Source organism: Penicillium verhagenii (genome assembly GCF_028828195.1).
Source record: "Penicillium verhagenii strain IBT 33310 chromosome Unknown utg000006l_segment0_segment0, whole genome shotgun sequence".
NCBI classification, from domain to species: Eukaryota; Fungi; Ascomycota; class Eurotiomycetes; order Eurotiales; family Aspergillaceae; genus Penicillium; species Penicillium verhagenii.
This window is the reverse complement of record NW_026643170.1, coordinates 479,756-507,262: the sequence shown is the minus strand read 5'-3', so window position 1 is coordinate 507,262 and position 27,507 is coordinate 479,756. Positions and strand designations below refer to the sequence as shown.

Below are 27,507 nucleotides of genomic sequence, written 5' to 3'. Positions count from 1 at the left end.
AGATTTTGTTTCAGGAGCTCTCTAACTATAAGTATCCTTCCGAGTCTATGATCTGTCCAAGTATCTATACATGGATGAGCAATTCTCACCCTGGTCTTATGGAATACCAGCTGACTAGATCCCTGCAAAGTAACAAGCGCCACACCATTGCTGACCCCAGACCATCTCATAACACTGTTCCAGTCGCATGCTTGGGCAACTAAACCCCCTGCAGAATGCGGTTGGATCTGCAAGCCACCACTAATGCAAACAAGTGGCACTAATACTGTGGCTGACAAATCCCTCGTAACCGCTGGTGCCGCTCACGAATAGCGGTCTCGACGCAACTAACATACTTTGGTGCGGCCTCCACCCCGTATAATATGTCCGATCCTCGGAACCAGTATTGAACAGCGAGGGGAGTTGCTGCCAGTTAATGACATAGACAACGAACAAATCAAAGCAAGCTCATCGTGGTGAACTCGTCGTTCTCCACTCCAGGTATAGCGCGAGGGGGAAAGACCAAGGTCCTTAACGCCGTAAAAGGCAGTCCATGAGCAGTCTCGAGATATAAAATATGTACATAGCCTACTGATTATCCAGCAGCTCTCACAGAAACACGCAACAGCACAATTGACAAGCTTAGTTGCTGCGGGCACCGTCCTTAGCAGCACGCAGCTCATCCATCTTGGCCACCCGCTTCTTAAATTCGTCATACTGGCACTTCTCGTAAGTGTGGCGCTCATTCTAGTTGCAGGGAGAAGCAAGTTAGCGGGAATGCACTTCAGAAATGCGCCTGGTCAAGTCTTAATATTCGGGGGCGCAGGATGGAACTTGACCATACCTCACACTTCCACGGAAGGTAGTACTCTGCTTGTCGGCACCGGTTCAGAGGGATCAAAAGGTGTGCACATGAATCGCGATATTGCATGGGGAGACGGGCCTCGGACATCTCCTGGCGGGTAGCTGATTCGGGCATGGTGATTAGCTTCTTAGTTTGACGAGGCTCAATGGACTGGATTCATACCGGAGGTGTCCGCAAGACCCACAGCACTTTTGACCGACTCGACAATAGTCATCGTGACGAAAATTGATGTGGTTGAGACGGGAGGGTGGAGGGGGGGGGGAGGCGCAAGTGGTGAAGACCTAGACTGGCGTTCAACCTGAGATACCTCGTTTGCTCGCGGATACCTAGTCATGTGATATAAAACACACGTGATTGGATGATACTCACGTGACTGACAGATTAGTTTGGTGGTGATTATGTAACATTCCCAATCCGGTTAGCATGTGCAAATCCACTTTACGCGGTATATTGACTTATCGCGTCTTTGCGCGTAACGTCAATGCCAGAGCTCATTCACTGGCAAATCGTTCCTTACTGTCAGTACAATTGAAATATGTTGGTGCCTGCAGAAAATCGAGTGTATATTTATTAACTCCAGTACACTTTCTAGATCTTTCCTTTATATATGTTCGCCATATCGCCTACTCTGTAACTACTATCAGAGCCCATCCTCTTTCACATTTCTTCAATACCCCAATCCTCCACCTCACTTTGCCTCATGCCCGGCCCAAATTTGTCGCAAAAATCATCGATACATCCCGCGCTGTAGCCTCGTTGCCCATACTTGAGTTATTCAGAGGGTTTCCTGGTGTATCAGGGTGTGTGTCATTTCACCTTGCCTCCTTACGTCGTAACGGCGTTACGTCTCGATTCTACTACCTAGCAGGTAAACCGCACAAGGATACCTACCTAGGTAATAGGTACCATAGACAAGATGGATTCCATCTACTCGGCCACTTACAGCCAGGTGAGTTCTATGTCCCATCCTGATTTGATCCTTAGCTTGTTTGGCGAGATTTTCCGACCTTATTCTTCCTTTAGCGATAGCACTAATGGTTCTTTCTCTAGATACCAGTGTATGAATTCAAGCTAGATGGCGAAAGTATTATGCGGCGGAGGCATGATGATTGGGTGAATGCTACACATGTTCTCAAAGCTGCAGGCTTTGACAAGCCTGCCAGGACTCGAATTCTGGAACGAGAAATTCAAAAAGGAGAGCATGAGAAGGTGCAAGGCGGCTATGGAAAGTACCAGGGTACGTGAGGTGGGAGCAAAAACAATTTCCACTGAATCACCGCCCCAAAAACAATTGAGGGGAGTTTGCTAACATTTCTGCTCCGCGAAGGAACCTGGATACCCCTCCAAGAGGCTCGTTTGTTAGCAGAGCGGAACAATGTTCTCACCAAGTTGGCGCCCATCTTCGATTACGTCGCTGGTGAACACAGTCCGCCACCTGCCCCCAAGCACGCGTCCGCGTCTTCCAAACCACGGGCACCACGAAAATCAAAGAAAGACACCGCTGCCACAACAGCCGCTGCCGCTGCCGCCGCTACTGCTGCGGCGGAGGCCTTCTCTGTGATGGGTCCTCCAACCCTCCCCCGTGATCAACCAACAATTCCTCACGAAGAATACGACATGGGCGCCGGTTTCGACGACAATGAGTCCGTTGAACATACAACGCTCGACTCATCATCCATGATGGCCGATGAAGATGCGCACTTGTCGCAACATGGGGGACGAAAGCGCAAGCGTGGGACTAATCAAGGGCCCATAATGAGTGTACACGAACAGGAACACGTCATGTATGGCGATCAATTGCTCGACTACTTCATGACCGTCGGCGACGCCCCCCAAGCGACGCGCATTCACCCTCCAGTCCCTCCCGCCAATTTCCAAATTGATCGACCCATTGATGATTCGGGCAATACGGCCCTGCACTGGGCCTGCGCCATGGGCGACTTACAGATTGTTCAAGATCTACTTCGTCGAGGAGCGACTATTTTCTCACTCTCCATTCATGAAGAAACCCCTCTCGTTCGCGCTGTGTTGTTTACCAATAACTACGAAAAACGGACTTTCGGCGCTCTGCTTGATGTCCTGTTGGACAGTGTCGCATTCCGTGACTGGTTTGGGGCTACTATCTTTCACCACGTTGCAGAGACCACAAGGAGCAAAGGCAAGTGGAAGAGCTCCAAGTATTATTGCGATATCCTCCTCGATAAGATATGCAACAACCTGTCTTCAGATGAGGTCGACTTGCTGTTAGCTTGCCAGGACAACAACGGTGACACGGCCGCCCTTGTGGCTGCTCGCAACGGGGCATTCCACCTAGTGAATATGCTGGTAGCGCATTGCCCACGAACCATGCATCTCGTAAACAAAAAAGGCGAGACTGCCAGCCAAATCGCTCAACGATCTAATATCGAGGCTGAAGCACCGGTTGCCACGTCGTCTATTGCCATGGCCAACGACCAGATAGATGGAGAACTTACTGCCCCGATGCCTTCGGACCACATGTCCATCACATCACAGCAAGTTGATTCTGCTGCAAACTCAGACCTGCTTTCCAAGATTGGTGCGATTATGGCCGACGCCAACAAGAGACTTGGGTTGACCTACGGCGACCCCCAAACCTCTCAGCGAGAGTCAACCGACATTGCCAACCCAGAAGCACTGCATCGACAACTTGAGTTGGATCGGGACAACATTCGCAAACAGATGTCTATGCTGACCTACAAGGAGGCCGAGGCGCCCATCGATAGCGAGTTGAGCGTTCTGGGTGAAGCGCAGATCAGGTACAAGTCTCTGGTTGAGCATGACCATCACAGTCGTCTGCAGAATTTCTTGAGCGCATCAGTCTTATCCACAGATTCATCCTCTCAGGGTGTGGAAACTGCCACCGAAAAATACCAAATTACACGTCAACTCCTCCTTGCGCACTCGCGGCGCTGTGAAGCAGTCAAAGGTCTTGCACAGCAGACCGCAGATGCAGGTGTGAGCACCAAGTTTGATGTGCACCGTAAACTAGTGACTCTGGCCACTGGTTTAAAAGAGGAAGAACTGGACCCAATGGCGTCTGAACTTGCCGCAGAACTCGAATTTGACCGCTTGAATGGCAAAGGACCATCTAACGGGCAGGATAACATTGAAGATGGTTTCTTCCAATAGCTTTTGTTTGTCTCTTATTATCCTTCTGGCTTGCTCACTTCAAGTCTAGTAGCAGATACCCCCCTTCCCCCTTCCCTTTCCCCTTCCCCTCCGATGCCTCTCATCTTTCTCTCTGCCAGGCCTAAGATTTGCTTTCTAAAAGTCATTGATCGAAAGCGCGACTTTGGTCTTGAACGATTCAATCACTGTGTTCGTGCTTTGATCTCGTGTGATTTGGTTGCCCGTTTCGGTCGATTGATCACAACAGGCGTTTGGGAATACACTGCCAGCTGTCTCTAGTAGTTTTCATTTCAGCCAGCGTTTCCTGGATTCAGATCTTCTGCCACCTGCTTGACTCTATCTGCCTGTTTCCTACCCGGGGCACTTGTATTTGTTACAGTCTTCGTTGCTATGACCTGGTTGCTCGTTTCGGCCCGTTGATCCTAACAAATGGCATGGACTACACTGCCAGCCGAGTCTGATAACCATCTCATGCAGCGATGTCTCCTTCATACCCTTGATTCTTCTTGTCCATATTTTATTACGGCCTTCTCGACCCTTGTGACCTGTCAAGGTGTCACAAATGAATATCATCACCATTAATGCTATGATCGTTGTTCTTTACTATAATCATTGTGATCATCACCGTCACTATTAACCACAGGAGATGCAAATATGCTAAGGCTGCAAGCTTCTTTCGAATATCATGATCGTACCACTAGCTTAAAGTGCATTGACACGGAGAAAAGGAGGGATTTTGACTGACACGGATCGGCAGCATGGGCGTAGATCATAATCACGCTAGGGCCCCTTCAATCTTCTTGAATCGTCTCCAAGCGAAAAACAATCGCCATTGACAAACGTCCCACATAGCCCACCGCACAAAGAAGAAGCTATGACCCACAATTTCCTTTCAATGCATGAAATGATTCCCGCTCAACCTTCAAGCCTTGCCACATCGCACGTCGGAAAGGCCCCGTCAGGCGGTTAATGCGCATCTATTGGCTGCAGGTTGAGGGGCTTGGCACCAACGCCGGGCGGCTCCAGGGGCGATATGAGACGAAGAGGCGGACATGTCGGTGGACGCTAGCTGCCCTGAGCCAATGAAACCACAGGGGATGTGACGGGGAGCTCTGGGCTATGATGGGCTCATCACCTTCCAAGGCGTGTATTCGTTGGTGATTGGGTGCTGGACCCCAAATCATCGATTTCCCCCAGGTGAGAGCAGAGAAGAAGAAAACCAGATCTCAGCTGAATGTATAGCAAAGCATTACCATTATTAATAAGACTTTTTGTATCCTGTGATTTGAGCCTCGATATAATACGACGGCCATTTCTCTACTCCCAAGACTTGAGCCGAGAGTCGCGCGACGCTGTGTGCCTGAGGCACGAAAAACATTAATTCCCCACATCATCCGCACTGTTCTTCTTCAACTTCTCTTCTTCCTTCTCCCCAACCATCCTTCTTTCTTTTTTTTTTTCTTCGCATTCTTTCATTCTCTGCGGCTCGCGTCGTCATTTGGGAACCAGAAAATTTCATAATACAAAAAAAAGTATCTTCTCTCAACTACAACTCACTTCGTCCGATTCATTCCGCCCCTGAAGAAAAAGCGCTTGGAGATTCCTGAGATTCGATTCGATTGTCAATATTACTTTGCCCCCCCCCCTCCACAATATTCGCATCCCGTATTTGCATCACTGTGCCTGGGGCCATTTCTGTTTCGTCCTTCTCGCCACTCGTCGAATCTCACTTGTGGTGCCTTGCCAGCTGGTCGTGTTTCAGGACCTCTATTTCTCCCGAGTTCGCCGTTACCCGCACCACCTCGCTCTATCTTCACTTCATCAGGGACTTGCAGAGCATCTCCCATACTTTTCTTCCAGTGCTCCCTGAGAGACTTCATTTCACATATTCGCCTAATTCACCTCCCACCATTTCGTCCGCACCTACCACGCTTCGAAACGACCCTCGGCTTCCGACCTCGAGAGTGAAGAGAAAAAAAAAGAAATACCTTGTACAGCTTGATAATCTTGGCATCGCGTTTTTGCTGTCTCTATTGAGTCTGTCCTTCAAACTTGCATACCTTCGCTTGTGGTCCGTGACCTTCAATTCTGCTTGGAGAAAATTGACTCTGACGAAATTTGAGGCTCAAGAAATCGCGCCTAGCAAAACAGCGTTTTCTCACTTCGCATCTGAAAGTTTCATTAACCTCAGTTTCGGCATACCCTTCTTGAACTTAGACTTTCTAATCTCTAATCACCTGAGAAAGTTTGAGCTTAGCGGTTGATCCCAAGCTCTCGATCCGCGTTACGGATATTTTGAACGCGACTCACCCTTCGCTCAGTTTTGCACATACCCTCCTTCACACACCATCTCACTTTACGAACAATGAGTATGGACGCTGGCGGTCTTGCTCAAATGACCTACAACAACTCCTTCAATGATGGCAGCTCCCTCGGGGTCCCTGGCTCCGGCTTCGCGTCCCGTGGGAAGGGCTCTCACATCAAACGCCTAAGTGTGCCTCCACAGGTCGCAACCATCGACGAGTCTCAGGCATCCGCCTCGATCTCAACTCCGCGTACCAGTCGATCGCATCTTCTAGCTGGTCTCCGAACAGCTCCCAAATCTGCTACTATCCCTTCTCAGCAGCAGCGTTATGCTATGGAGAGTGGTCGGACACCTGCCAACCGAGGTGCCGATCGCGTCCCTCAGACTGCCACGGGAGCTGGATTCCCGCAGCACGCGTTCTCTTCGAATAACGGCATGAACGCCTATCAACTTCAGCAGCAGCAGCAGCACATCCAGCGCCAAATCCGCGAACGGGAACGGGAATGGGAACTTGAACGAGAGCGGGAACGGGAACGCTTGATGTACACAATGCCGGAGCAAGTGCTTGCGCCACCAATGATTGATATCGGTGGGGGCGAGTTGATGGACGAAAATCTCTACGCAGAGCTCATGTCCACCAATCTATTCCTTGCCGCACAACAACAGCGCCTTCAGCAGCAGCTCATCAGCGTTACCGCGGCAGCCCAGCAGTTTCAGGGCCTTAACTTGGGGATGTCCCATCAACAACAGCAGATGCAGTCGCTTATGCCCGGCATTGGGTACTACCAGCAACAGCTCCAGCAGGGTATGCAGCCAATTGTGCAACCTGTTCCCAGTCAGCCTGGCCTGTTTTCTGTTTACAACCCTATGACTGGCCAGCAGAGCTACATAATGGACAACAGCGCTCAGGAAGACCATTTGGCATACCATGGAAACCAGTCAGACACGCAAGTTCCTCAATTTCGTGCGGAGATCTCCCCACCTGCCGACTCCACCCCGTCGCAGATGTATTCCCCTCAGCCAGTCTCTCCTCCCAGTGGTACTCCTTCCCCGCCCATTGAGTCTTCTGCCAGTGCTTTCCGTCGCAACCACCGGAAGTCTCCATCATTCAACCCTACGCTGAAGACAACTATCGATACGAACAAGGCCAATGCTGGTGCTGGTACTGGCGCTCGATCGGCTGTTTTCCCTCCTACCCCAGCCACTGGAACCTTTGGGCCCGGTCAGGGTCGTGCTGGTGAGCATCCGATCCGCCAGCCTCGTGGCCCTCCCTCGCTTGAGGATCTCGTGGCCAAGCCCACTTCTCAGCACGAAGGAAGTAAAAACTTTGCTACCCGCCAGCGCCGCCGTGCTGTTCACAACCTCGTTCGCGCTGGGATTGAGCGCCGTGGGGATACGCGCAGCTATGGGTACAACAGCAGTGGGGGCACCAACACTCCGGCAAGTGAGAAGGAGTTTACCTTTTCAGATGGCGATGACGCCACCGTACGCAGCGGTAGCCTTTCCAGTAAGCCCAGCTTGGGCAGCCTGCGCGCCGCTGCCAACGGTGCAATCGGCTCTGAGCGCAAGGAAAAGACCAGCCGGAGGTCTCCGGAGAGTCCTTTCCTTAATGTCACGCCTACAAGCGAAGATGGATACTTCTCTGCCAAGTTTGCAGAGGCTCGCGCGGAGCAGGATTATTCGCCAACGAGCACTTCGGGCACTTCGTCTCCATCCGTGGCATCTGTGGTCGCGGGTCAAGGGCAAGCCACTCAAGCACCGGAGCGTCGCAAGACGCCAATGCTTGTGTTGTCGAGCGCTGAGAAGCGTAAGACCCCTCTCATGTAATGCCCAACATCATGTGACAGCGACGTATGACCTTTTCTATTCTTTCTTTGTTCGATGGGCCGTCTTTATTTTTATCTCTTAGTGCCCCTTCCATTTTTGAAAGCCCACTGGCTCTTGACATTCATTCTGTTATTCTCTTATCACTGGCAACTTCGATCTTGTCAGCCTTGATGCGCGCTTGATGAAAGACTGAGATCAGTCTACAACGACTTATTTTCTACCCCCTTCTCTTCTCTTCCCCTTTCACACTTTCCTTACCGGGGTGTTTACTTTTCCTGGTTCCTTTTTTGACACCGTTGTTCTGGACATCTGCGTCATGTCGTTGACGGAACCTAATCTATCTTTATTCCCATGTCGATGCCCGCGAGGTTTGACATTGGAACGAAAGAGACGGACGTGGCCGTCCTTCGTCTCCATCTGTTCCCTCTTTTTTTTTTTCTTAATCGGGCTTCTGTTTTGCACATCCGGTTATGTGCAAGCACTCGACAAGACTCGGTCCTTGTAGTATTAGGGCCTATTACTGCAATAAACTAGCTTTACAGCTGACGGATGACTGTTTTCTTGGTAGTTCCTACGTATGCGCGCTATTGTAAACCTATGACAGGATTGATTCAGTCACAAATTCGTAGTGCACATCTTCAAGGCTACTCCCAAGGCTCTACTTCACGGTGCCCTGGGGCCTGAGCAATGTTACTAAGTGAACCTACTAACTCACTAGGGAGACTGGTGCCATTTCCAGGTAGGCAACCCGTGGCATTTCTATATCCATTCATTTGAATGTTATCTACTACTACTTAATACCTTGTAGGTACTGGCTTCCAAGGTTCAATGTTAGTATCTGATCCATGCACATGTGCATGTGCGGTCTGTAGGTACCCGTTGCTATCTGTAGTATAAAGATTTGAACATACGTTTGAATATGTCCACATGTATAGATGTAGTATGTATGTACTGTACCCCCATCATTCCAAAGTTCTTCAGTCATGAGTTTCAATGTTGGCTTTCATACCAGATTTCGTCACGGGTTCCGCGATTCGGCAACATGATATCATAGCCCTGGAGGGCCATATACCTGCAAGATTGGAAAAGAATTTCATTAATCCCAAGGTCTACATGGAGTACCCAGTAGGTACAAAGCAGGATTTGACTAGGCCAATGGTAGATAGACCTGTTCCAGAACGAAACCCACGTGGAACGAACACTCTAGTACCCGTGGTAGCAACACAACCTTGAAGTAAGCATGGCAAGTCTGTAGTGACCATACCAGATCCATTTTTTCGGATGACAGATGCATCATGCAAGATCAATTACCAGATGAGGCAGGGGTCTCGGCTCAAATATCGGTAAACTTAGGACTTAAATGTCCCAAGGTTTCTTTCAAGCTTCTAAGGGTGGGGTGTGATATGATATAGATATCTGAAGGGGAATGTAGTATTATTACTCCCTCCTGCCAGTATTGAAGACTCGTTCAATGTTGGTACATAGAATTTTCAATCTTCTTTTTCCGGAACCTTGGAAATAATCCGTGGACGTATTTGATATTTGGCTCGTCGTTATGGCAACAAGAGTTAATTGTGTTTTGTGTTCCTTGGAAAGCCTCCTTTGACTCCAGGGCTCTTACCAAAAGGAATTAAAAATATAGGCTCTGAGGCGTTGGAAGCCCAAGACCTTGTCACTGGGACGCGCAACCTTAACCTCCCGAGTTTCCCGGAGCTTCCAAGGTTGCGCTAGGGTGACTGACATGGGAAGTCAAACTCCTCATCTCGATATACAAAGTCAAAGACTCCTTCCCAATGGAGAATAATATTTCCCTCGAATCTAACATTTGAAATTTACATAGTTTCTGGTTTCCCAACCACTGCCCACCCTCAGATCTACCCCAAATGGTGCCTTGAATATCCTAGAGAAGAAGAATTAGGTTCTCCTACACCTGTGACCCAAAATTAGAATCAAAAGGCTACCTAGATATGAAGATCTAGAACCATTCGGAGAACTCAAAGTGGCTAATACTGAAACGATCGGTATGAAATGGAGCTTAGGCTTTGGCAAACGTGATTCCAAAATTCTCTTTTATGGAGATCAACCTCTTCGCTTACATTCCTTGCAGACCTTGGCTCACCAACTCGAGAGGGGTTTGATAAAAAAAAAAACGATAGGGAATTCTCAGTCAATGTGACCTGGGATGTGACCTGGGTACTAGTGCTTGCTTTGGTGAATGTGAATGCGAATGCGACCCACCACCTGGGCACAGTCCTGTTCTTTCCATAGACATCATACCTGGGCTATGTATGTCGTTCGGGGATAGTCAACGAACATTGTGTTTATGGGTTCCTATAGATCGTGTCCGAATGAGGGAACAGTCATGAACGAATCCATGGTTCGTGCCCAAGTTTAAATAGAGTTTTAGAGATCTAGAATCATCCATGGAGGTACCGGACTCCGGAAGGAAAGATCAAAACATCCGTTTCCATACATGGTTGTAAAGCAACATTTGAACGGTGACAATTTCGCTTTCACTATCATTGATCGTTCATGAAAGGTTTTCTTTTTTTTTTTGCTTTATCTTATCTTCAGATACAATCCTGCTTGTTGAGGAAACTTTGGAACCTGGCGTGGGATATCGCCTGTCACTATGGATTACGTCTGGGCAGATTAGACCTTGGACCCTGCATCTCTCAGTGTCGGGCATACAGCCGCAGTATGGGGGCTGTGTGCGACCTAAAAGGAGGGGAGAGGAGGAAAGGGTGACACGAAGAAAGTGGTGCGGTCGCATTTCTGTAGCAAATCCCGGATCTGAGGGGTGGAAAAAGGGGGGTGGAGCTGCTGCTTTTCGACACGTACCTAGCACATATGCAAAACCTTTGGAAGTGGATCGATTGCTTGATCAGAATATGATATCTACACTTAAATCTATAGAGAAAATCTAGAATGGTAATAAATCCCCTTTGCCTTGCGTTTCGGCATGCCGATCTAGGTAGAACTTCGGGCATTCGGCTTGGGATCGTCCAGATAACATACAGTATAAGTTATGCAGCGATCGTTGATCCGTGGATCTTGTGGGCCCGTTGAGCACCGGAGGGATGGAGGGCCGCGGAAGCTTATTCGTTTACCAGTGCTTCTTGCAGGTGCCAGTTTTTTCTCAGCTTTTTTTTTTTTAAAAAAAAAGAGTCTTGGGGCCTGCCAAGGAAACTGGCCCTTGCCGGATTGTGGGTGATACAATGACGCGCAGGAAGACTCTGCCTTTGAGACACATATTGACATCATTATGGACACGCGCGTGGCTCTTGCAATTCAAGGCATGTGATATACAAGTATCATCTGTACTATATGAGAGATCCCACATAAGTGCACGTAGGTCATAGATCAGTCATTGGAGAGTGGCGGGAGTAGAACAAGTAGAACAGCTGGTTCCCACATTTGATGTGGTTACCTGTGGCCGTGAAAGTTTCTTATTTGTTTCGCCAATTATAAAATCTTTTCTCAAGGCCCAAGAACCAATCGGAGATGGGGTCCCCCGCATGATTTTCCTTCCCTTCCGATGGTGTACATTGGATTGTACTCCGTCTAGCCTTGGAAAACCAGTGGATCATGTTGATCAGGAATAGGAACAGTGCATATATCCAATGTGCTATATGCACAACAAGGGGTTGATCTAGACAAATTCACCTTGAAATTAACCCCTCTATAGTACATGGGTATGCATTCAGAGTATACGTGTCCTTGATGGCTATCTATAGATCACGGCAGATGCCCACATTGCGCGTCTGCTTTCCCTAGCGTCAACTCCACTGTGCTTAGTACAGATATCTTGCGTTTCTGCTTTGGAAAGAAAAGTCTCTTGTCCACTATGCATTAGTAATCTTGCTGTCAGTATCCTTCCTAGAGACCAGATAAAAACTTTTTTGTCTATTTTGTTTTCTCTGCTCAGATCGCCTGCTTGTGGCACTTGATGGCTTCCGTGGAACCGGAATGTACTGTTAATCGGACTTTACCAATGAGCTTGGGATTTACCTTGCTGATGACCCGCTTCCATGAATCAGTTACAATTCCAATCGGGGAAGTTTCAATAAGCTACAATCCAGAGTGTCGATCTTAGTCTTCTCGGAGCATACCCTGCTAAAGAGAGACGTTTGAGAGTGCTGAATTAAGCAAGACCCATGCGTTAGACGGTGTTTCGTGACCTTTATTTTGTTTTATATTTTAACCCTCTCTCTCAAGAGACCCAGCCCCCGGTGATTTATCATTGTGGCGAAATAAAATATAAAATATAAAAAAATAATGTATTTTACAAAAATTCAAATCAACATTGGGAAACCGGCTCGGAAGGGCATTCCCTCCTTTCCCCTAGTACATGTATTGCTGGGAAGCTCTTCATGTGGATCGTACTCTTCTTTCCCATGACATTGTCCCCTTTAGGCTGTCTCTAAGCACATAAAAAATATCGTGGAATATCTGTCTTTCAACTTTTATACCCAGTCGTTGACCTTCCCTATCCACTTCAATTCTTACAATGTCATCATTACCTTGATTACAAGTTATCCCATCTTGCATGATGCTGTCAGTGACATAATATCATTCCTGGCAGCAGCCAATCTCTCCCAACAGTGCCTGCTGTCCCTGTTGAAACTGTTGCAAACCCGGGATAACGCCCTTGGTGGCCACCAGTCATTTATACCTGGCCTGCGTCAGAAACAAGGCCATAAGAGCTCTTATCCAGTCAACTATCAATAGAAGCTCATGTGGGTTTACCCGGGAGATCATTTCCTTCTTCTACCTAGGTATAGGATCTCACATAGCTGACCTGTTGCCAGGTTACAGTACTCGACCACCTTATACGATTACACCAATATTTGAAAAGACCCGAGATACAGTCCATTCGGGGCTAGTTGGAGCTGAAGCGGATTGTTTCATTTAGAGAACAAGAGAAAAAAAAACAAAACCAAACAAAGATCCTTTACCGAGAAAAGAAAATGGCGGGAGGCTACTTTGAACTTTCGGTCTCCCGCCAGTCCAGTGTGTCTGATACCGCGGCGGGACCAAACAAAGTATCTCCAGTGTCACGTCAAGCATCATTGCCCCTGCTGAATGATGATTTCCAGGGCCAGCAGACGTATAGGGATGGGAAACCAAATGATGTTGGCGCACAGGGCAATCATTGGAATGCCAGCCTGCCCAAACCCACCAATCGTGTCAAGTTCACGGAGGATGAAGCAGAGCTAAGGGAACCCACTGCTGAAGCTATGGGCAGATCCCGGGACTGCAGGGGCACTGTGCTCCCACAAAAGCCCTTACCCACTGCCAACATTCCTTTTATCCAGGCAACGGGGCTCGTGGACCCTCCTGCCTTGCCCTCACTGGTCGGAGGAAGCCCTAGCGCGCCAGCCGATGTCACCGACTTGAAGATCAGCATCCAGACAAGCTCATCGGGACCCGGAACGACAGAGGAGCTTGGACTTGGTACAAATGACAAAGGGCGGGCAATATCCCAGGCAAAAGACAAGGCTCAACGGCTGGTATCTCTTTTAAGTCGCCCCCAAAAATCTCCGAAGCCAAGCTGTCGCTCTAGTATAGCGTCTTCAATATCATCTACTCCGACTGAAGCGGCGTTTCATACTGAATATGGGGATGAGATTCCTATGATCAGCTTTTCTGAAAAACAACAACTATTCGAAGACTTAACTGACGAGGATGAATACACACCGCGCAAAGCTGAAGCTTTTCACCTCGTGCGACAAATGTCCCGTCGAGAGTATCCTTTCTTGCCTCGCATTCACCCACCACCACCTGGCCCTCTCTCTGGCCAGGTTACCCCCAGTGAGGGTAGTAATTCGGATACTTATGTTGAACGGCCGACACATTACCGTGGAGGCATTCTATCCTCCATCCTGAAGCTGTACGACCAGCAGACTGGCGGACCGCCAGATTACAACCCAAACCGCAGCCGATGGGGCCGTTCCAGAAGAGGGAGTTCCGTAGATTTCAGTGAACGTGGATTCTCTCCTGATCCTATCTGGAGACCTCACCGGCCAAGAAAATGGTATGAAAAGTCATCAACCCGATCGAGCAGCACTCTAGCCGGATCGGGATCATCACCAAAGAGCACCTCCCCGACTTCCACGCTGAAGCGCTCTCACAGCAGTGGCGCGGCCGTCGGTGGGGGACGACCATGGGCCCGGTCGAACCAGCTTGCAGATGAGATCCGCATCACGGTGCATATTGCGGAGACTCTCTCCCGCCAGCGATATCTCATCCGCCTTTGTCGTTCTCTAATGAAGTATGGTGCTCCGACTCACCGTCTTGAGGAGTATATGCGGATGACTTCCCGTGTGCTGGAGATTGATGGTCAATTTTTGTATTTCCCCGGTTGCATGATCATTTCCTTTGATGATGCCACCACGCATACGACGGAGGTCAAAGTTGTCCGGTCCAGTCAAGGAATTGATCTTGGCCGACTGGCCGATGTACACGAGATCTACAAAGAAGTGATTCACGACGTCATCGGAGTGGAGGAGGCTATTCAACGTCTGGATGATACGACGACAAAACCTAACAAATACCACCTATTCCTACAAATCTTCGCTCATGGCTGCGCGAGTGCATGTGTGGGACCTTTTGCCTTTAACGCACGGCCAATAGATATGCCGATCGCCTTCTTACTAGGCTGTCTTCTCGGTATCCTGCAGCTGATTCTCTCGCCTAAATCAAGCCTCTACTCCAATGTCTTTGAAATCTCAGCTGCAGTGCTGACTTCCTTCCTGGCTCGCGCCTTTGGAAGCATCCGGTACCAAGGTGATCCCCTTTTCTGTTTCTCTGCACTGGCACAATCATCCATTGCCCTTATCTTGCCGGGGTATACGGTCCTTTGCGCCAGTCTGGAGCTCCAATCAGGCAGCATCATCGCCGGTTCCATCCGCATGGTGTATGCCATCATCTACTCTCTGTTCCTGGGGTTCGGAATCACCATCGGCACAGCGGTATACGGCCTCCTAGATGCCCAGGCCTCAACTGAATATACATGCCCGGCCAGCCCTATCAACAATGAATACCTTCAGCGCTTCCCATTCGTGATCCTCTTCACCGTCTGTCTGGCCATAGTGAACCAGTCCAAATTGAAACAGATCCCTATCATGATCGTGATCTCTTTCGCTGGCTACGTGGTCAGCTTTTTCAGCGGAAAGCGCTTCTACTCCAACACCCAGGTCTCCAATGCCCTTGGCGCCTTTGTCATCGGACTCTTGGGCAACTTTTACAGCCGGCTCCGCCATGGCCTCGCTGCTGCTGCAATGTTGCCTGCTATCTGGGTCCTCGTGCCCTCTGGTCTGGCAGCTAGCGGATCGTTGATTTCGGGAATCACGTCCGCGGAAGAGATGACTCGGACCCGATATGCTGTCGTGAGTAACGGGACACAGGGCTTTGTCGATGCCGCGAAGAACATGTCGGCTTCTGAGGCTCGAGATCAGAGCTATGGTGTTGCATTCGATATTGGATATGGTATGGTTCAGGTTGCTATTGGGACAACCGTGGGCCTTTTCTTGGCTGCTCTTGTGGTGTACCCGCTGGGCAAGAAGCGCAGCGGATTGTTCAGCTTTTGATGCAAATCTATGTTATTTCATCTGTGACTTGTCTAATCTATTTCTGAGTTACTTTTTCTATCTTTTTTTTCTTTTACTTTCGTTTGGTATCTTTCTTTCTCCGTCTGTCTTTTCTCCACCTTCTTATTCGACCTTGACCAACTTTTTCCTCTGTTCCTCCAATGTCTCTCGATTAAATCGAGTTCTCTTGAGCTTTTCGCTTCTGTAAATCTCCCGATCAACTCACAATCAGTTGGAAGTTGTATTGCGCTTGAACTTTTAACAGCGACTTAGGTGCTGGAGCTTGCTTGTTGCTTCTGTATCTCCCTCCCCTTCCATCGATTGTCTCCAGTTCATCAATTTCCAAGGCTTCCATTTGTGTAAATCGAACTTTGCACGCGAGGCAGAAGTTGGTGAAGCCTCTTACGCGCAACGCAAAATCTCATTTATTATCCTCGCTCTCGTCCTGCGCCTCTGACTTTTTCATATCTGTTCTCTTCTTCTCTTCTTTTGTCTTCATCTTTCGTCTCTCAACCAACAAAATCTGTATCGATGCCTTATCCAGATTGCAAGTCTGGACATACATAGAAGATACGATTCCACGAGCCACGACCAAAAATATCGAGGTCCCCTTTCTGTACGTATGAATCTTATCTGTTTTACTCTGTATTCTTATATTTTGTCAAGTAATTGAAGGGTTCGGGAGGTATACTACTATGTCACTCTATCAGAGTCGTTCTGGTCCAGTACTAAGCAGAGCTTGTGCAGTACTAGTGGATCCAAGTCTTTCTGTTCAAATGTCTCTTCAATGTTAGCTTCAAATGTTGTGGGTTTCAAATGTTATGAGTCTACATTCAATTTAATCACCAATTCATATATGGATCAACCTTGGACAATGTTTCCTTCAATCACTGACATTCATTGGCTGCTTTACTAACAGCACCTCCTCCCTATGGGAAAGAATATAGATACAACATTCGCGAGTTGTAATAACAGAAAAAAACAGAGAGAGAACATAAGATCGAATCCCTCGCGCAGTATATTAGACAAGACAACTCCCGGAACTCCGTGCTTGTGGAACGAATTGCAATGCAAACCCATCAACCCAGTCCCCTCTCGCAATGTGCACCCATGCCCCTCGCCTCCGACTGGCGGAGAAAAGGAGACAAGTTCGTCAAGATCATGATAACAGTCAATCAGTTCCTTCCGTAGGAAAGTCCCGACTTAAAGCCCAGGAAAGAAAGTAAATAAGGAATCGCTGGAAAAGACATTCAAGTTGAAATGAGATATTCGCTTATTACCGTCTCTCGACACGACTTAACGCCCCAAGGATGAGGCCTAAGTCTTCCCGCGGACGTTCCCTGCGTGGTTTTTGTGGACTGTCTTCGCCACTATCGCCTTCTATGTCAATGCGTTTCCGGGTATTCAGTGCATCGCGCTCTTCTAGCCGCTCTGCACAGATCCGAAGTATGCGTGACGAGACGGCGTCAGCGCTGGAACTGTATAACTCGATATCATGAATTCCAGCAGCAAAGGCGTCCAATGTAGGGGCGAGGCCGGTTGTGATTTGGGAAAGGCGCGCTGAGACGGTAGATGGGGACATAGGTGGTCGGATTGTAGATGGAGGAGAAGTGTCGTCGCTTGGTTGTGAGTCGGCTGTTGTTGGGAGGGATGGTTGAAGAGATGCGAGGATGGCTTGTTGAGAGGGGTCGAGGAGAGAGGGATCGATTTGGGGGAGTGATTTCTTTGGATAACGTTTGGAGGCTTGGGGAGAATCTGGTGAGGACGTAGTGACGGGTGGAATTGGTGATTGCTTAAGAAGCGCGTTCAGAGCATGTCGCTCTTTTTGAAGCCTGTCAAATAATGTTAGCACAACTTCATCGATTGGAGATACTGGATAGCCATACTTCTGTATTTGTTCCTCCAATTCTTTGATCTTGTCTGAATTTTGCACGTTCCTTGGATTCGGCTTCTTCACTACCACGGTAGGCGGATTCACGTCTTCGCGGTCAAACCAGTTCGAAAGCTCTGAATTATTGGAAAAGTCTTTCAACAGCTCATCTTGGATCGCACGGGCTAAACATTGTCAGTTCAAATCCATTTCCCTTGCGATTATAGGGAAAATCACCTGCTAGGCGTGAGCTCTGATCTTCCGAGCGTGAGCCTGAAGGCTTATCCCCAAGCGCTCGTGTTGCACACCAAATCAGAAGCTGCCGCATTCGACGAGGCTCTAGGAGACCTTCCGCAATATGTTTATAGAAATCAGCTGTAGCGACTTCTCGATGGGGCAATGCTATATAAGGAAAATCGCAAGTTAGCTCATCGGTGCCACAATGCCCATGTTAGGTATCCCTACCGATGGATGCTCCCGAGTCAATCAGTGAGCTGGCTCGTCGCCCCCGCATGCCCAGACTGCTTCGCCGTGATCCCTTCGAGGATTTCGTCCCCCGTAGGTCTTTATTTCGCTGAATAACCGGAGTATCAGCTAGTGGCAAAGCCACTTTTGTAACTGCTGAAGGTTCTGGTGATTTGAATCCATTGGTATCGCTAGTCCTAGCACGAGCTGGTCGTCCTCTCTTCCCCTTTTTCTCTGGAGGCGCATTTGCGGGTGACTCGTCATTCCTTAATGAGCGTTTCGAGTGCACTGGCGGTTCTGGCTCTGAAATAACTGCCGGGACAGCCTTCCTCTTCCCTCGCCTCGTTGGAAGCTCTGTAATTTTCGCATTTGCTGAAACTGCATTGGCATTCGTATTCGCAGCCTCGGCCGGCCGTTTCTTGGGTGGACGGCCTCTTCGCGGCGTAGATTTCGAGGGCGCATTCTCGATGTCTGGCTGGTGATTTTCTGATTCTGGTTCAACGGACGGTCTGTTCCTCTTAGTTGGTTTCCTTGAAAAACGAAATCCTTCTGAATCTTCCTCGTAATCTGCAAAACAGCGCGTAGTTAGTAATTTGGCACTCTTCTCCCCTTCTTCATTCTCGCCCAGTACAACCAAGCGCCCACCCTTCCCATAGCTGAGTAAAAACTCACCCGCTTTCCGTTTCGCCTCCGTGCTGCTTGTAATCTCCTCCAGGTCTTGTTTTGAGTTGCTCAGCCGTGTCGGTGGCCGACCTCGGCCAGAACGCGACTGCGCCTGTGTCGCAGCCATTGCAATCGTCCCCAGCGGTTCGCGGAGCTTTACTTTCGTGATAGGAGCCGCTAAGACCGCGATGGTCATGTCAAGAGGGCGTCACGCGGGATCGTCGGTTGAGGGGGTTTAGAGGGTCTTCAAACCCCTCGGTCGGTGAAATAAAACCACCGGTTTCGCTGTTTCGCGTTTCCAAGATCTTTCTGTCGGTGGAAATGCCTTGGCTATTGAAAAATTGAATACCCCCTGGTGGAATGTGGTCGCGACCAGGTCTTGTCGAGAGTCGTTCGCGTCGGTGTTTTCAAGTTAGGCTGATCTCTCGGTCGCGGTCCCCTCAATTGGGGTTTTGTTGGCGCATGAATTTTGAGAAGTGAGTGTTCCCAGGTGAAGTCGAATGCGCAGGGTGTTGAGAGAGTCTTAATGGTGCCCGCGATGAAGTGGCTGCGGGCGGCAAGGAAGCGCAGAAGGTGGGTTGGAGGGATTCGGGCACGCGGTTGTTTTGGTCGGGGCGCGTGGGGCGCTAGTCCACTTTGGGAATCCCCTCAGAAAACGGTCCAACTCTAACAAAAGACAGCTTTTACTAGTGGTAAGTGCATAGTATAACTACTAGTATGCTCTTTTAGAATACACTAACATTCATGAAAATCTGTTAAATAATAGTTCACTACAGAAAAATACCCTCTCAAGGAAAACAACGGTTATTATAGCATAGCTTGCTACTATGATCATGCAATGTGATTGTTGAAAAGCTGCCAGATTCTTCAATTCCCCTTAACACAAAGGAATTCAACTGCGCAGATGCCACTAGATGAGATAACGCTATGACTAAAACCCACCAACGCCGTGAAAATTTGAAACATAGGCAAATCTCAATATTTTCAAATGAAGAATGAAAACGAAAAACCCAGATTATGCGAACGGGAGTTGAGCCCGTCCATACTTTGTTATACAGATGAAATCAACAATAATTCAAAGATCATTGCATGGCAGCATCCACTTTTGACACGTCGCTCGGAGGTGGAGGTGCAACACTGCCTTCGATGCGACGCTTGGCTTCTTGCATATCCTCGGCAGTGATGTTCTCTGCTTTCTTGGGCATATCGGGTTCATGCTGGGGGACGTCAGGGCTGTGACCAACAGACATACCAACTCGAATCTATTTCAATAAAGTTAGTATCAGATAGTTGAAGATTATAATCATGCGTCACGGCATCTTACCAGTGTCTCTAGTGGCCCCTTAGAGTTGTCTGTGAGATCACTGTCAAAGTTGATTACCCCCTCCTCAAACAAAACCAACAATGTGCTACCACCGAATTTAAAGTATCCAAGCTCGTCCGCTCGGGAAACCCTTTCACCAGCTTTGCGGGTGATAACTGTGCTGCCCACCATCATGGCTCCGACACAGACAACCATGACGCGCCCATGAGCGACAGAGTCAATGGGGACCAGCACTCGGACGTTCTCTCCATAGACATCCAAGGCGGAGCGAATAGCCATCGGATTTACCGTATAGTACTCACCCTCGATGGTCTTGGGTTCGCCCATTGTTCCATCGACGGGCACATGGAAACGATGGTAATCCTGAGGAGCCAATCGGAAAACTCCGAGCGCACCGTTGCGGTACCGTGCGGCGTCTTCGGGGTAGGCATTGCCCAGTAACCTCTCGACAGAGAACTCTCGACCTTTGACCCAGATACTAGTTGCTTCGTCCATGCGATCATACACCACGGAGCGGCAGTCGGCAGGGGACACCACAATCCTCGGGTCCTCTGGGGCTGAGCACGGTCGGGCCTCGGGCTTCAATGCACGATAGAAAAACTCGTTGAAGGACTTGAATTTCTCAAGAGGCATCAGTACCTCTGACATATCCAGCTGGTGGAAATTGATGAAATCCCGAATCTGGCTGACAGACGCCGGGTCATCATACTTTCGGCCCTGTTTGATACTAAGAGAACGTAGAACACGACGAACTGGATGACATATTTGTTAGAATGCAGAAAAAAGGGGGACGGAGACCCCAGGTAGAAACTTACTTCTTTTCTTTTCCATGTCCTTACTCTTGAGTCCCTTGTAAAGAAGGCGAATTCCAAGGCGGACATAGACACTCATGCGCTCCTCGTTGATCTGCCCAGTGATTCGGTCCTGAACGAGAATATTGGCCGAGTTGGCACCTAATTTGTAGCCACCGTAGGAAATCTTGGTGATGACCTTGGAGTACCATTTGCGCTGCGCCTGGCTCGAGGTCACAAACCCACCCATGACAAGGTTGTCGACTTGCCGCCAGTCACGGCTGGCACACGTCGCAATATGAGTAATGATATCCGCATCTGATCGCTTGCCAAGGCGAGGCTGGTGGCAGAGTGGGCATTCGCGGATTTCCACCACGTGCTCTTCGCCGCGTTCATCTGCCAGATCATCAGGTCGTAGGAATTCGTCGTTCGAGCTGGGCTGATCCGCCTCGTCACTGGATATGGTGGGCACCGCTGTTGAATCCGGGTTAGCATGATGTGGCTTGGCGTTGCTGGGTTCTAAGGCGAGCTCATCGCCGCTAGATGGCTCCTCACTATCTTGACTGCCGACGGACGACGGTGCAAGTGCTGGTCTCCTGGGATCGGGCGTAGCATTCTTCTTCTGCAATGCTTGTAGTGTATCTTCAAGGCACATCACGGCCTGGTCAAAGGTCAAGTCGACTGTCGCACTGGTTGCGTTATCCTCGCTGAAACGCTCGAAGAAGGCGTCAATTGTCGATTCCTTCAATGTTGATCCGAGGGTGTCAAGCATGGTTGTCATTTCAATTTTGTCAATGCGGCCGCTGTCATCGGCATCATATTGCTTCAACATAAGTCTCCAGAATTGTTGTCGAAGTGCACTGTACGGTAGATATTTGGCTTTCACAAATAGTTCAGGTGTGTGCTTGTCTTCCCATCGATCTCGATTCTTGAGAGTAAGAGGGATAGTGTAGCAACGCAAACCTTCCTCATCGGCTGGTGGAATATGCTCGGGCTCCACAGTAACTGTAGCTGTAGATGGGATGGTTGGTACCTGTAGAGAGGAGCTACTGTCTGTCAAATTACCGGATTCCTCTGGCACGGACGTGGGAGGGGCCCTATTGACAAGTTCAAGTACAGAGTTGCTTGAAAGAGAGGTGGCCGAGTTACGCGACCTCAAAGTGGGCCGCGACATCTTAGAGAGACTTGATGAGGATGGCGATGAGCTAAGGGGAAGCCGAGATTTAGACCTTGCGGGTGGAATAACCTCTTCTTCAAACTCAACGAAGTGATATAGACCCGTTTCAGGGTCTGCCTCCGGAGCAGATTGAATTAGAGTCATCAGAGGGAACCCTGCAGATGCAACAAAATCGTTGCCTGAGAACTTGTCCCTGTCCATTACCGTAAAACCAATCGTATAGGTCCTTTCATGTCGCATTACCTGGAAGACCATCTTCTCATGATATACCGGGTTTAGGTTATGACGAATGACAGGAGTCCTCAGGGTCTTTCTCCCAAGGGAGGTCACAACAAAAGGATCCATATCGAAAGACGTCCGAGTCACTGCAGGATAACAAATCAACCATCTATCATGATAGAACAAGGACAGTGAATCATACCATTTTTTTCAGGGGGAAGATCCGTCACTTTGACGATCTCCATAAAGACAATACCCTGCACGCCACTCCCTGCGCCCGAGAATTGATAGGCACGAGCAGCAAGAGACTTCCTTCTTAAACGAGCTAGTCTGAGTCTTCGGCGGCGTTTTTCAACAACCTCGGGCTTTGAAGGGTCGTCTGTCTCATCAGATGTCTCGATATCACGGTCCATGTCATCGAGGTCGACTGTCGGAATCTCGACGGGTTCATCGTCATCACCAGAGGACACGGCCTTCTTGAATTTGCGATACGTATCTGAGGGTGAAGCGGTGGGACTTGCCGAGTCTGAGAGTGAGAATTGCAGCAAGATCTCGCCAGACACATTGCTGTTTTTCTTGTTCTTCTTTTTGCGGTTCGATACCCGTTTCGACTTGAGAGTGTACCATGTTGCCTACGCATATCAAGGTCAACCATTGCATCCTGAAGCCGGAATTTCCTGATTGTAGACTGCGCGGTGTTCCCTACCTGTTTCTTGATCTCCCCATCGACAAAAATATCCTCCAGTGCAATATCAAACTCGCCCAGGTAGTCCTTGCCAAACCGGTCATGATCCCAACAGATGCATTCCAACAGTGGGACCCCATTGAGGGGCATTTCAAACGATACGTTCCATTCGGGGTTTAGCGATTTGAATATGGTCGGCGTCGACTGCCTTCCGTCTCCCAATGTCACCACCAAGTACTGCAAATCTCGCATATTAGCGAACTAGGCCCATAGATTTCATGAACCAGAGGATATGGGATGACGGCACTTACAGGGTCGCTTGTACCACCTCGATCCTTTGCTGCCAGATTCCGTCCCTATTTCAACACAACAAGGCATAGGTTAGCTCATTCTGCCGTTTCCTTCGCGTTTCTTTTCCTGTTTCTTTTGTGGGGTGACAAGGCATCTCGGATTGGCGGCTGCCTAGCAGTGGAAGGGGGGTTGGATTGATTTAGCCTTACCCGAATGACGGTGACTTTAAGTAATAAAGGTTTCGCTTCAGCTGGTATGCGCATGGGACTTGTGCTCCTGCTCTGACCGGGTGTTGAGCTGGCACTTCTCGTGGATAGATGCGAGCTCAGTCGCTGCGGGAGCGGTAAGCGGACCATGACGGGATGCGTATGCAGGCCGAAGCGGCGATGGAGGAAGGTTGAAGGGAAAAGTGAAAAGGGAAAAGAAAGATGATTTCCAAAATGGAGGTTTTGGCCCTAGTCAATTTGTCCAGTTGTGGTAAGCGTGGCTCAATTAAAGCATCCCCCAGAGTACCCGATCCGCGTACGATCTGCTTCGGGTCGATCCCAGCACAAAAGCCAAGAGTCCAAGACACGGTACCACAAAAAGTCCCAAACAAACACAATAGGGAAGGGGATGTTCACTGGGCAATTGGAATACGTGGCCTTGGTTTTGGAAGCGAGACAATTTAGTTAAATTTCACAAGAATTGGGGGAAGTGGAAAGTCAAAAAGAGGTTAAAGGCCCGGGAGCGAAAAGGAGGTTGTCGTGGGGCTTTGTTGGGGAGGTTCTTGGTCTCGACGTCAGTTTCCCGTTCTCCACTTTATCTCCACCACAACAGGGAAAAAAAAAAGAGGATGCCTTGTCTAGACACTAGCCTTGAGTCTTGACAACTCATTACCAATGATACTGTGGATTTTACTTATTGACCTCCAAAATTGTCATGGTTACTCCGTACAGACCTACCTGTTCTTCAAAGTCTTACAATGCAAGGTGGTCCCCCCCACCTTGGAATGCGGTACCCCGCACCATTTCATTTCACCATGCGCACCATATCAAGTATAGAAAGCGATTGAAGTCAGATTCATGTTGCTTTGGACTAGATGCTTCTGTCTAGACATGCATTCCGATCATTCCGGGATTTTAAACCCTATTTTAAAGGTATAAGGCAAATATATTACTATTTGATGTTCTATACGAGTTGGAAAACACAGATTCTTCAATGAGTAGCCAACATTGGACAAATCAAAGTAACCCTTGATAATTATAGTGAAAGGCGATTCAAAAGTAACAGTTGATCTCTAACCCGAGGTCCTCATATGCCAGCCAAACGGTAATATCGAGAAGACTATCGGACCTCGGCACTCCAGATGCCATTTGTATCTTTCAATGTTACGGAAAACAATGCGCATCTTACCTACTAGTATACTACTCCGGAGTCCGTACCCTGATAGTTGACGAAAAAGGGGGTTCAGGACCCACTACGCCCCCTCAACAATGCCAGGTGCCGGCACTTGCAATCATCGTCAATCTGGTGGTAACTTCAATCAATTGATTTTTCATTTTGCTATTCCAGAAATTCGTCTCTACGCTTGCTCGGGCCGTCATATATCTAAAAAGGTATACATACCACTACACATTTACACAGACTTCCTAGGTAGCCAGCTCGGAGGATTCAAGGGCGAGCCAATCGTCGTAATCACCAGGTCTAGTTAACCGGCATATAATAGGCGAAGAGCCGCAGTCAATATATGTGAAGTTTCCAACCAGGGAACGTGCACTTTCGCAGTTGACTCGAGTCGTAATTCACCTGGGCAGGCTTGGAGACTTGACCTTGCCGGGTACATAATTTCATTCTCAATGCAAAGAGCCATTGCATTCAGCTATTATGAAGGAAGTTGAAAGGAAGAAAGGGGTGACTGCTGTACTAGACAGGATCAAACTTGCTACAGAATCAGATTATCCAATGCTGAGATGCACGTGATATCCAGACTGATCAGCACTTGAGGTCAACTGGTGCACATGTAGTCTTGTCGCAACCTCAGTCTTCCTACACTACTAGTAGTGAATCCAGTGCTCTCCACTCTCAGGACTGATTGTATATATTTCAAATGTTTCCCTGAGTTACAGCTTACTAGTACTTGAGTGGTATATGCTCTGGTGTAATTGGACTTCCCGATGCTGATATAATCCCCCGGGAGCTCATCTCGTGGTCCACATTACACAAGTTCCCGCTTGGTTCGTTCATCGACCTCCGCATTTCCGCATTTCCCCCAAACCACAGCCAACGACTCCATTAACCCTCCCCCACCTGAATCCCCGCGCAATCGGACCTCCGAATCTTCAGATCAAATCAAATCGTACCACCTCAAGTCAGCTGACTCAGACCACCCTATCTTGACATCGACAAAACTGTTTCCCGCGCCCGAAGTCGCAGCTTGCCGCTTCCATATGGGCAGGTGCCATATGGGCAAAGTGACGATCCAATGAGCCTGACAAACCCACCTTCCTCCGGTTCGCTCTCTACCCGAACAAGAACGGTCGGCCAGAACTTGAAACGGAATTTGCAGGCCACAGTCGACGGTAATTATATCTTGGTTTCCTGCCTTGCCGCATGACCGCCTTCTGTGTCCACTCTCTTTTCTTCTAAAGTAGTCTTCATCTTGACCTGTTTCGCCATTTCTTCTGTTGCGTCATGTTTGGAAAAGGATTCCCGTTTCTAAATTCTGTTGGGGCTTTCTATCCTCGGGGTAATTTCTTTCCCCTTCAATGCTACCTGTCTTGTTTTTCTTGAGTCTCGTTTCGGTAACTGTCCTGGGAGAAAGAGAGGGAAATATGGCATACATCTCTGGTTTGCGATCTTCATTACACCGGCTGGGTACCTAAAGACGCGTGCATCCGTTGATTTGTCCCCCCGTTTCTTTACCTGAAAGACCGTTGCGATCCGTGCTTTGGCTGACCATCCATCTTCCCGCAGAAGCTCTCGACTCCCGAAAATCCACCGGTTATACCAGTAAAGTCCGAGTCCGAGATCGATATCATGTTGTGGGTTTCATCAGTAGTGGAACCTACGGGAGGGTCTACAAAGCTATTGGCAAAAATGGCAAGAAGGGAGAATTCGCGATCAAAAAGTATGGTTCCCCGGAAGAGTGCTTACCAGGCCATATCTGACAGCATGGAACTACTAGGTTCAAACCAGACAAAGAAGGCGAATCCATCCAATATACAGGCTTATCACAGTCCGCCATTCGGGAGATGTCTCTCTGTACCGAATTATCCCATGCAAATGTCGTCCAATTGGAAGAGATTATCCTAGAGGACAAATGCATCTTCATGGTGTTTGAATATACGGAGCATGACTTGCTACAGATCATTCACCACCATACCCAACCACAGCGTCACGCCATCCAAGCCAGTATGGTCCGATCAATATTGTTCCAGCTTCTCAACGGCCTGCTGTATCTGCACACCAATTGGGTCCTGCACCGAGATCTCAAACCGGCCAATATCCTCGTCACCTCTAGCGGCGCCATCCGCATTGGTGATTTAGGCCTGGCCCGACTTTTCTATAAACCCCTTAACTCCCTCTTCTCCGGTGACAAGGTCGTCGTTACAATATGGTACCGAGCACCCGAGCTCCTCCTTGGAAGCCGACACTATACCCCTGCCGTCGACATGTGGGCTGTGGGATGCATCTTTGCCGAGCTCCTATCCCTACGCCCGATATTCAAGGGCGAGGAAGCAAAAATGGACAGCAAAAAGACTGTTCCTTTCCAGCGCAACCAAATGATGAAAATCGTCGAGATTCTCGGTCTCCCCCGCAAGGAATCATGGCCTGGCCTCGTGTCCATGCCAGAGTATACCCAATTACAGTCCTTGGTACTACACCGACAACCTGCACATTTCCACCGCGGTCCTAACCTCGAGGGCTGGTACCAGAGCTGCCTGAAAAATGGCGGGTATTCTGCTACGTCGAGTGTTGGTACACCCGGTGCAGATGGATTCGACTTGTTGTCACGGATGTTAGAGTATGATCCCACAAAGCGCATTACCGCTCAAGAGGCACTCGAGCATCCTTATTTTTCAAATGGGGGCCCTATAAGCGGGAATTGCTTCGAAGGGATTGAGAGCAAGTATCCACATCGCCGGGTTACCCAGGACGACAATGATATCCGCACAGGAAGTCTTCCTGGTACCAAGCGTAGTGGCTTACCAGACGATTCATTGATGAGGGCTAGTAAGCGTCTCAAGGAATGATTTATGTTCGGGTTGCATCATTGGTCATTTTATACATATTTCATGAACTGTGTCTGGGCTTCGGTGTTT

The 27,507-nt window shown here is 48.8% G+C and overlaps 7 protein-coding genes across 7 annotated transcripts; 4 read left to right on the top strand and 3 right to left on the bottom strand.

The window, feature by feature from the left end:
* Positions 1-621: 621 nt before the first annotated feature.
* N7466_005605 (NADH dehydrogenase [ubiquinone] 1 beta subcomplex subunit 7) lies at positions 622-1,058 on the bottom strand (the record flags this gene model as incomplete). Its single annotated transcript, XM_057165002.1, has 3 exons — positions 622-726; positions 824-945; positions 1,007-1,058. 3 exons carry the CDS (start codon positions 1,056-1,058, stop codon positions 622-624), a joined length of 279 nt encoding a protein of 92 aa, XP_057020601.1.
* A 702-nt stretch (positions 1,059-1,760) lies between these two features.
* N7466_005604 (putative APSES transcription factor) lies at positions 1,761-3,994 on the top strand (the record flags this gene model as incomplete). The annotated part of the gene is made up of 3 exons (XM_057165001.1): positions 1,761-1,793; positions 1,895-2,081; positions 2,172-3,994. 3 exons carry the CDS (start codon positions 1,761-1,763, stop codon positions 3,992-3,994), a joined length of 2,043 nt encoding a protein of 680 aa, XP_057020600.1.
* Positions 3,995-6,359: 2,365 nt separating this feature from the next.
* On the top strand, positions 6,360-8,126 carry N7466_005603 (uncharacterized protein; the record flags this gene model as incomplete). Its single annotated transcript, XM_057165000.1, has 1 exon — positions 6,360-8,126. One exon carries the CDS (start codon positions 6,360-6,362, stop codon positions 8,124-8,126), a length of 1,767 nt encoding a protein of 588 aa, XP_057020599.1.
* Positions 8,127-13,096: 4,970 nt separating this feature from the next.
* On the top strand, positions 13,097-15,718 carry N7466_005602 (threonine/serine exporter family protein; the record flags this gene model as incomplete). Its single annotated transcript, XM_057164999.1, has 1 exon — positions 13,097-15,718. One exon carries the CDS (start codon positions 13,097-13,099, stop codon positions 15,716-15,718), a length of 2,622 nt encoding a protein of 873 aa, XP_057020598.1.
* A 1,276-nt stretch (positions 15,719-16,994) lies between these two features.
* On the bottom strand, positions 16,995-18,912 carry N7466_005601 (Mis12-Mtw1 family protein; the record flags this gene model as incomplete). The annotated part of the gene is made up of 5 exons (XM_057164998.1): positions 16,995-17,550; positions 17,605-17,773; positions 17,826-17,990; positions 18,054-18,620; positions 18,726-18,912. The coding sequence occupies 5 exons, from the start codon at positions 18,910-18,912 to the stop codon at positions 16,995-16,997; spliced, it is 1,644 nt and encodes a 547-aa protein (XP_057020597.1).
* Positions 18,913-19,798: 886 nt separating this feature from the next.
* N7466_005600 (putative phosphatidylserine decarboxylase Psd2) lies at positions 19,799-23,559 on the bottom strand (the record flags this gene model as incomplete). The annotated part of the gene is made up of 7 exons (XM_057164997.1): positions 19,799-19,978; positions 20,041-20,792; positions 20,856-22,373; positions 22,430-22,859; positions 22,934-23,173; positions 23,224-23,268; positions 23,413-23,559. 7 exons carry the CDS (start codon positions 23,557-23,559, stop codon positions 19,799-19,801), a joined length of 3,312 nt encoding a protein of 1,103 aa, XP_057020596.1.
* Positions 23,560-25,667: 2,108 nt separating this feature from the next.
* ssn3 (cyclin-dependent serine/threonine protein kinase SSN3) lies at positions 25,668-27,438 on the top strand (the record flags this gene model as incomplete). The annotated part of the gene is made up of 3 exons (XM_057164996.1): positions 25,668-25,764; positions 26,159-26,312; positions 26,370-27,438. 3 exons carry the CDS (start codon positions 25,668-25,670, stop codon positions 27,436-27,438), a joined length of 1,320 nt encoding a protein of 439 aa, XP_057020595.1.
* Positions 27,439-27,507: the final 69 nt, after the last annotated feature.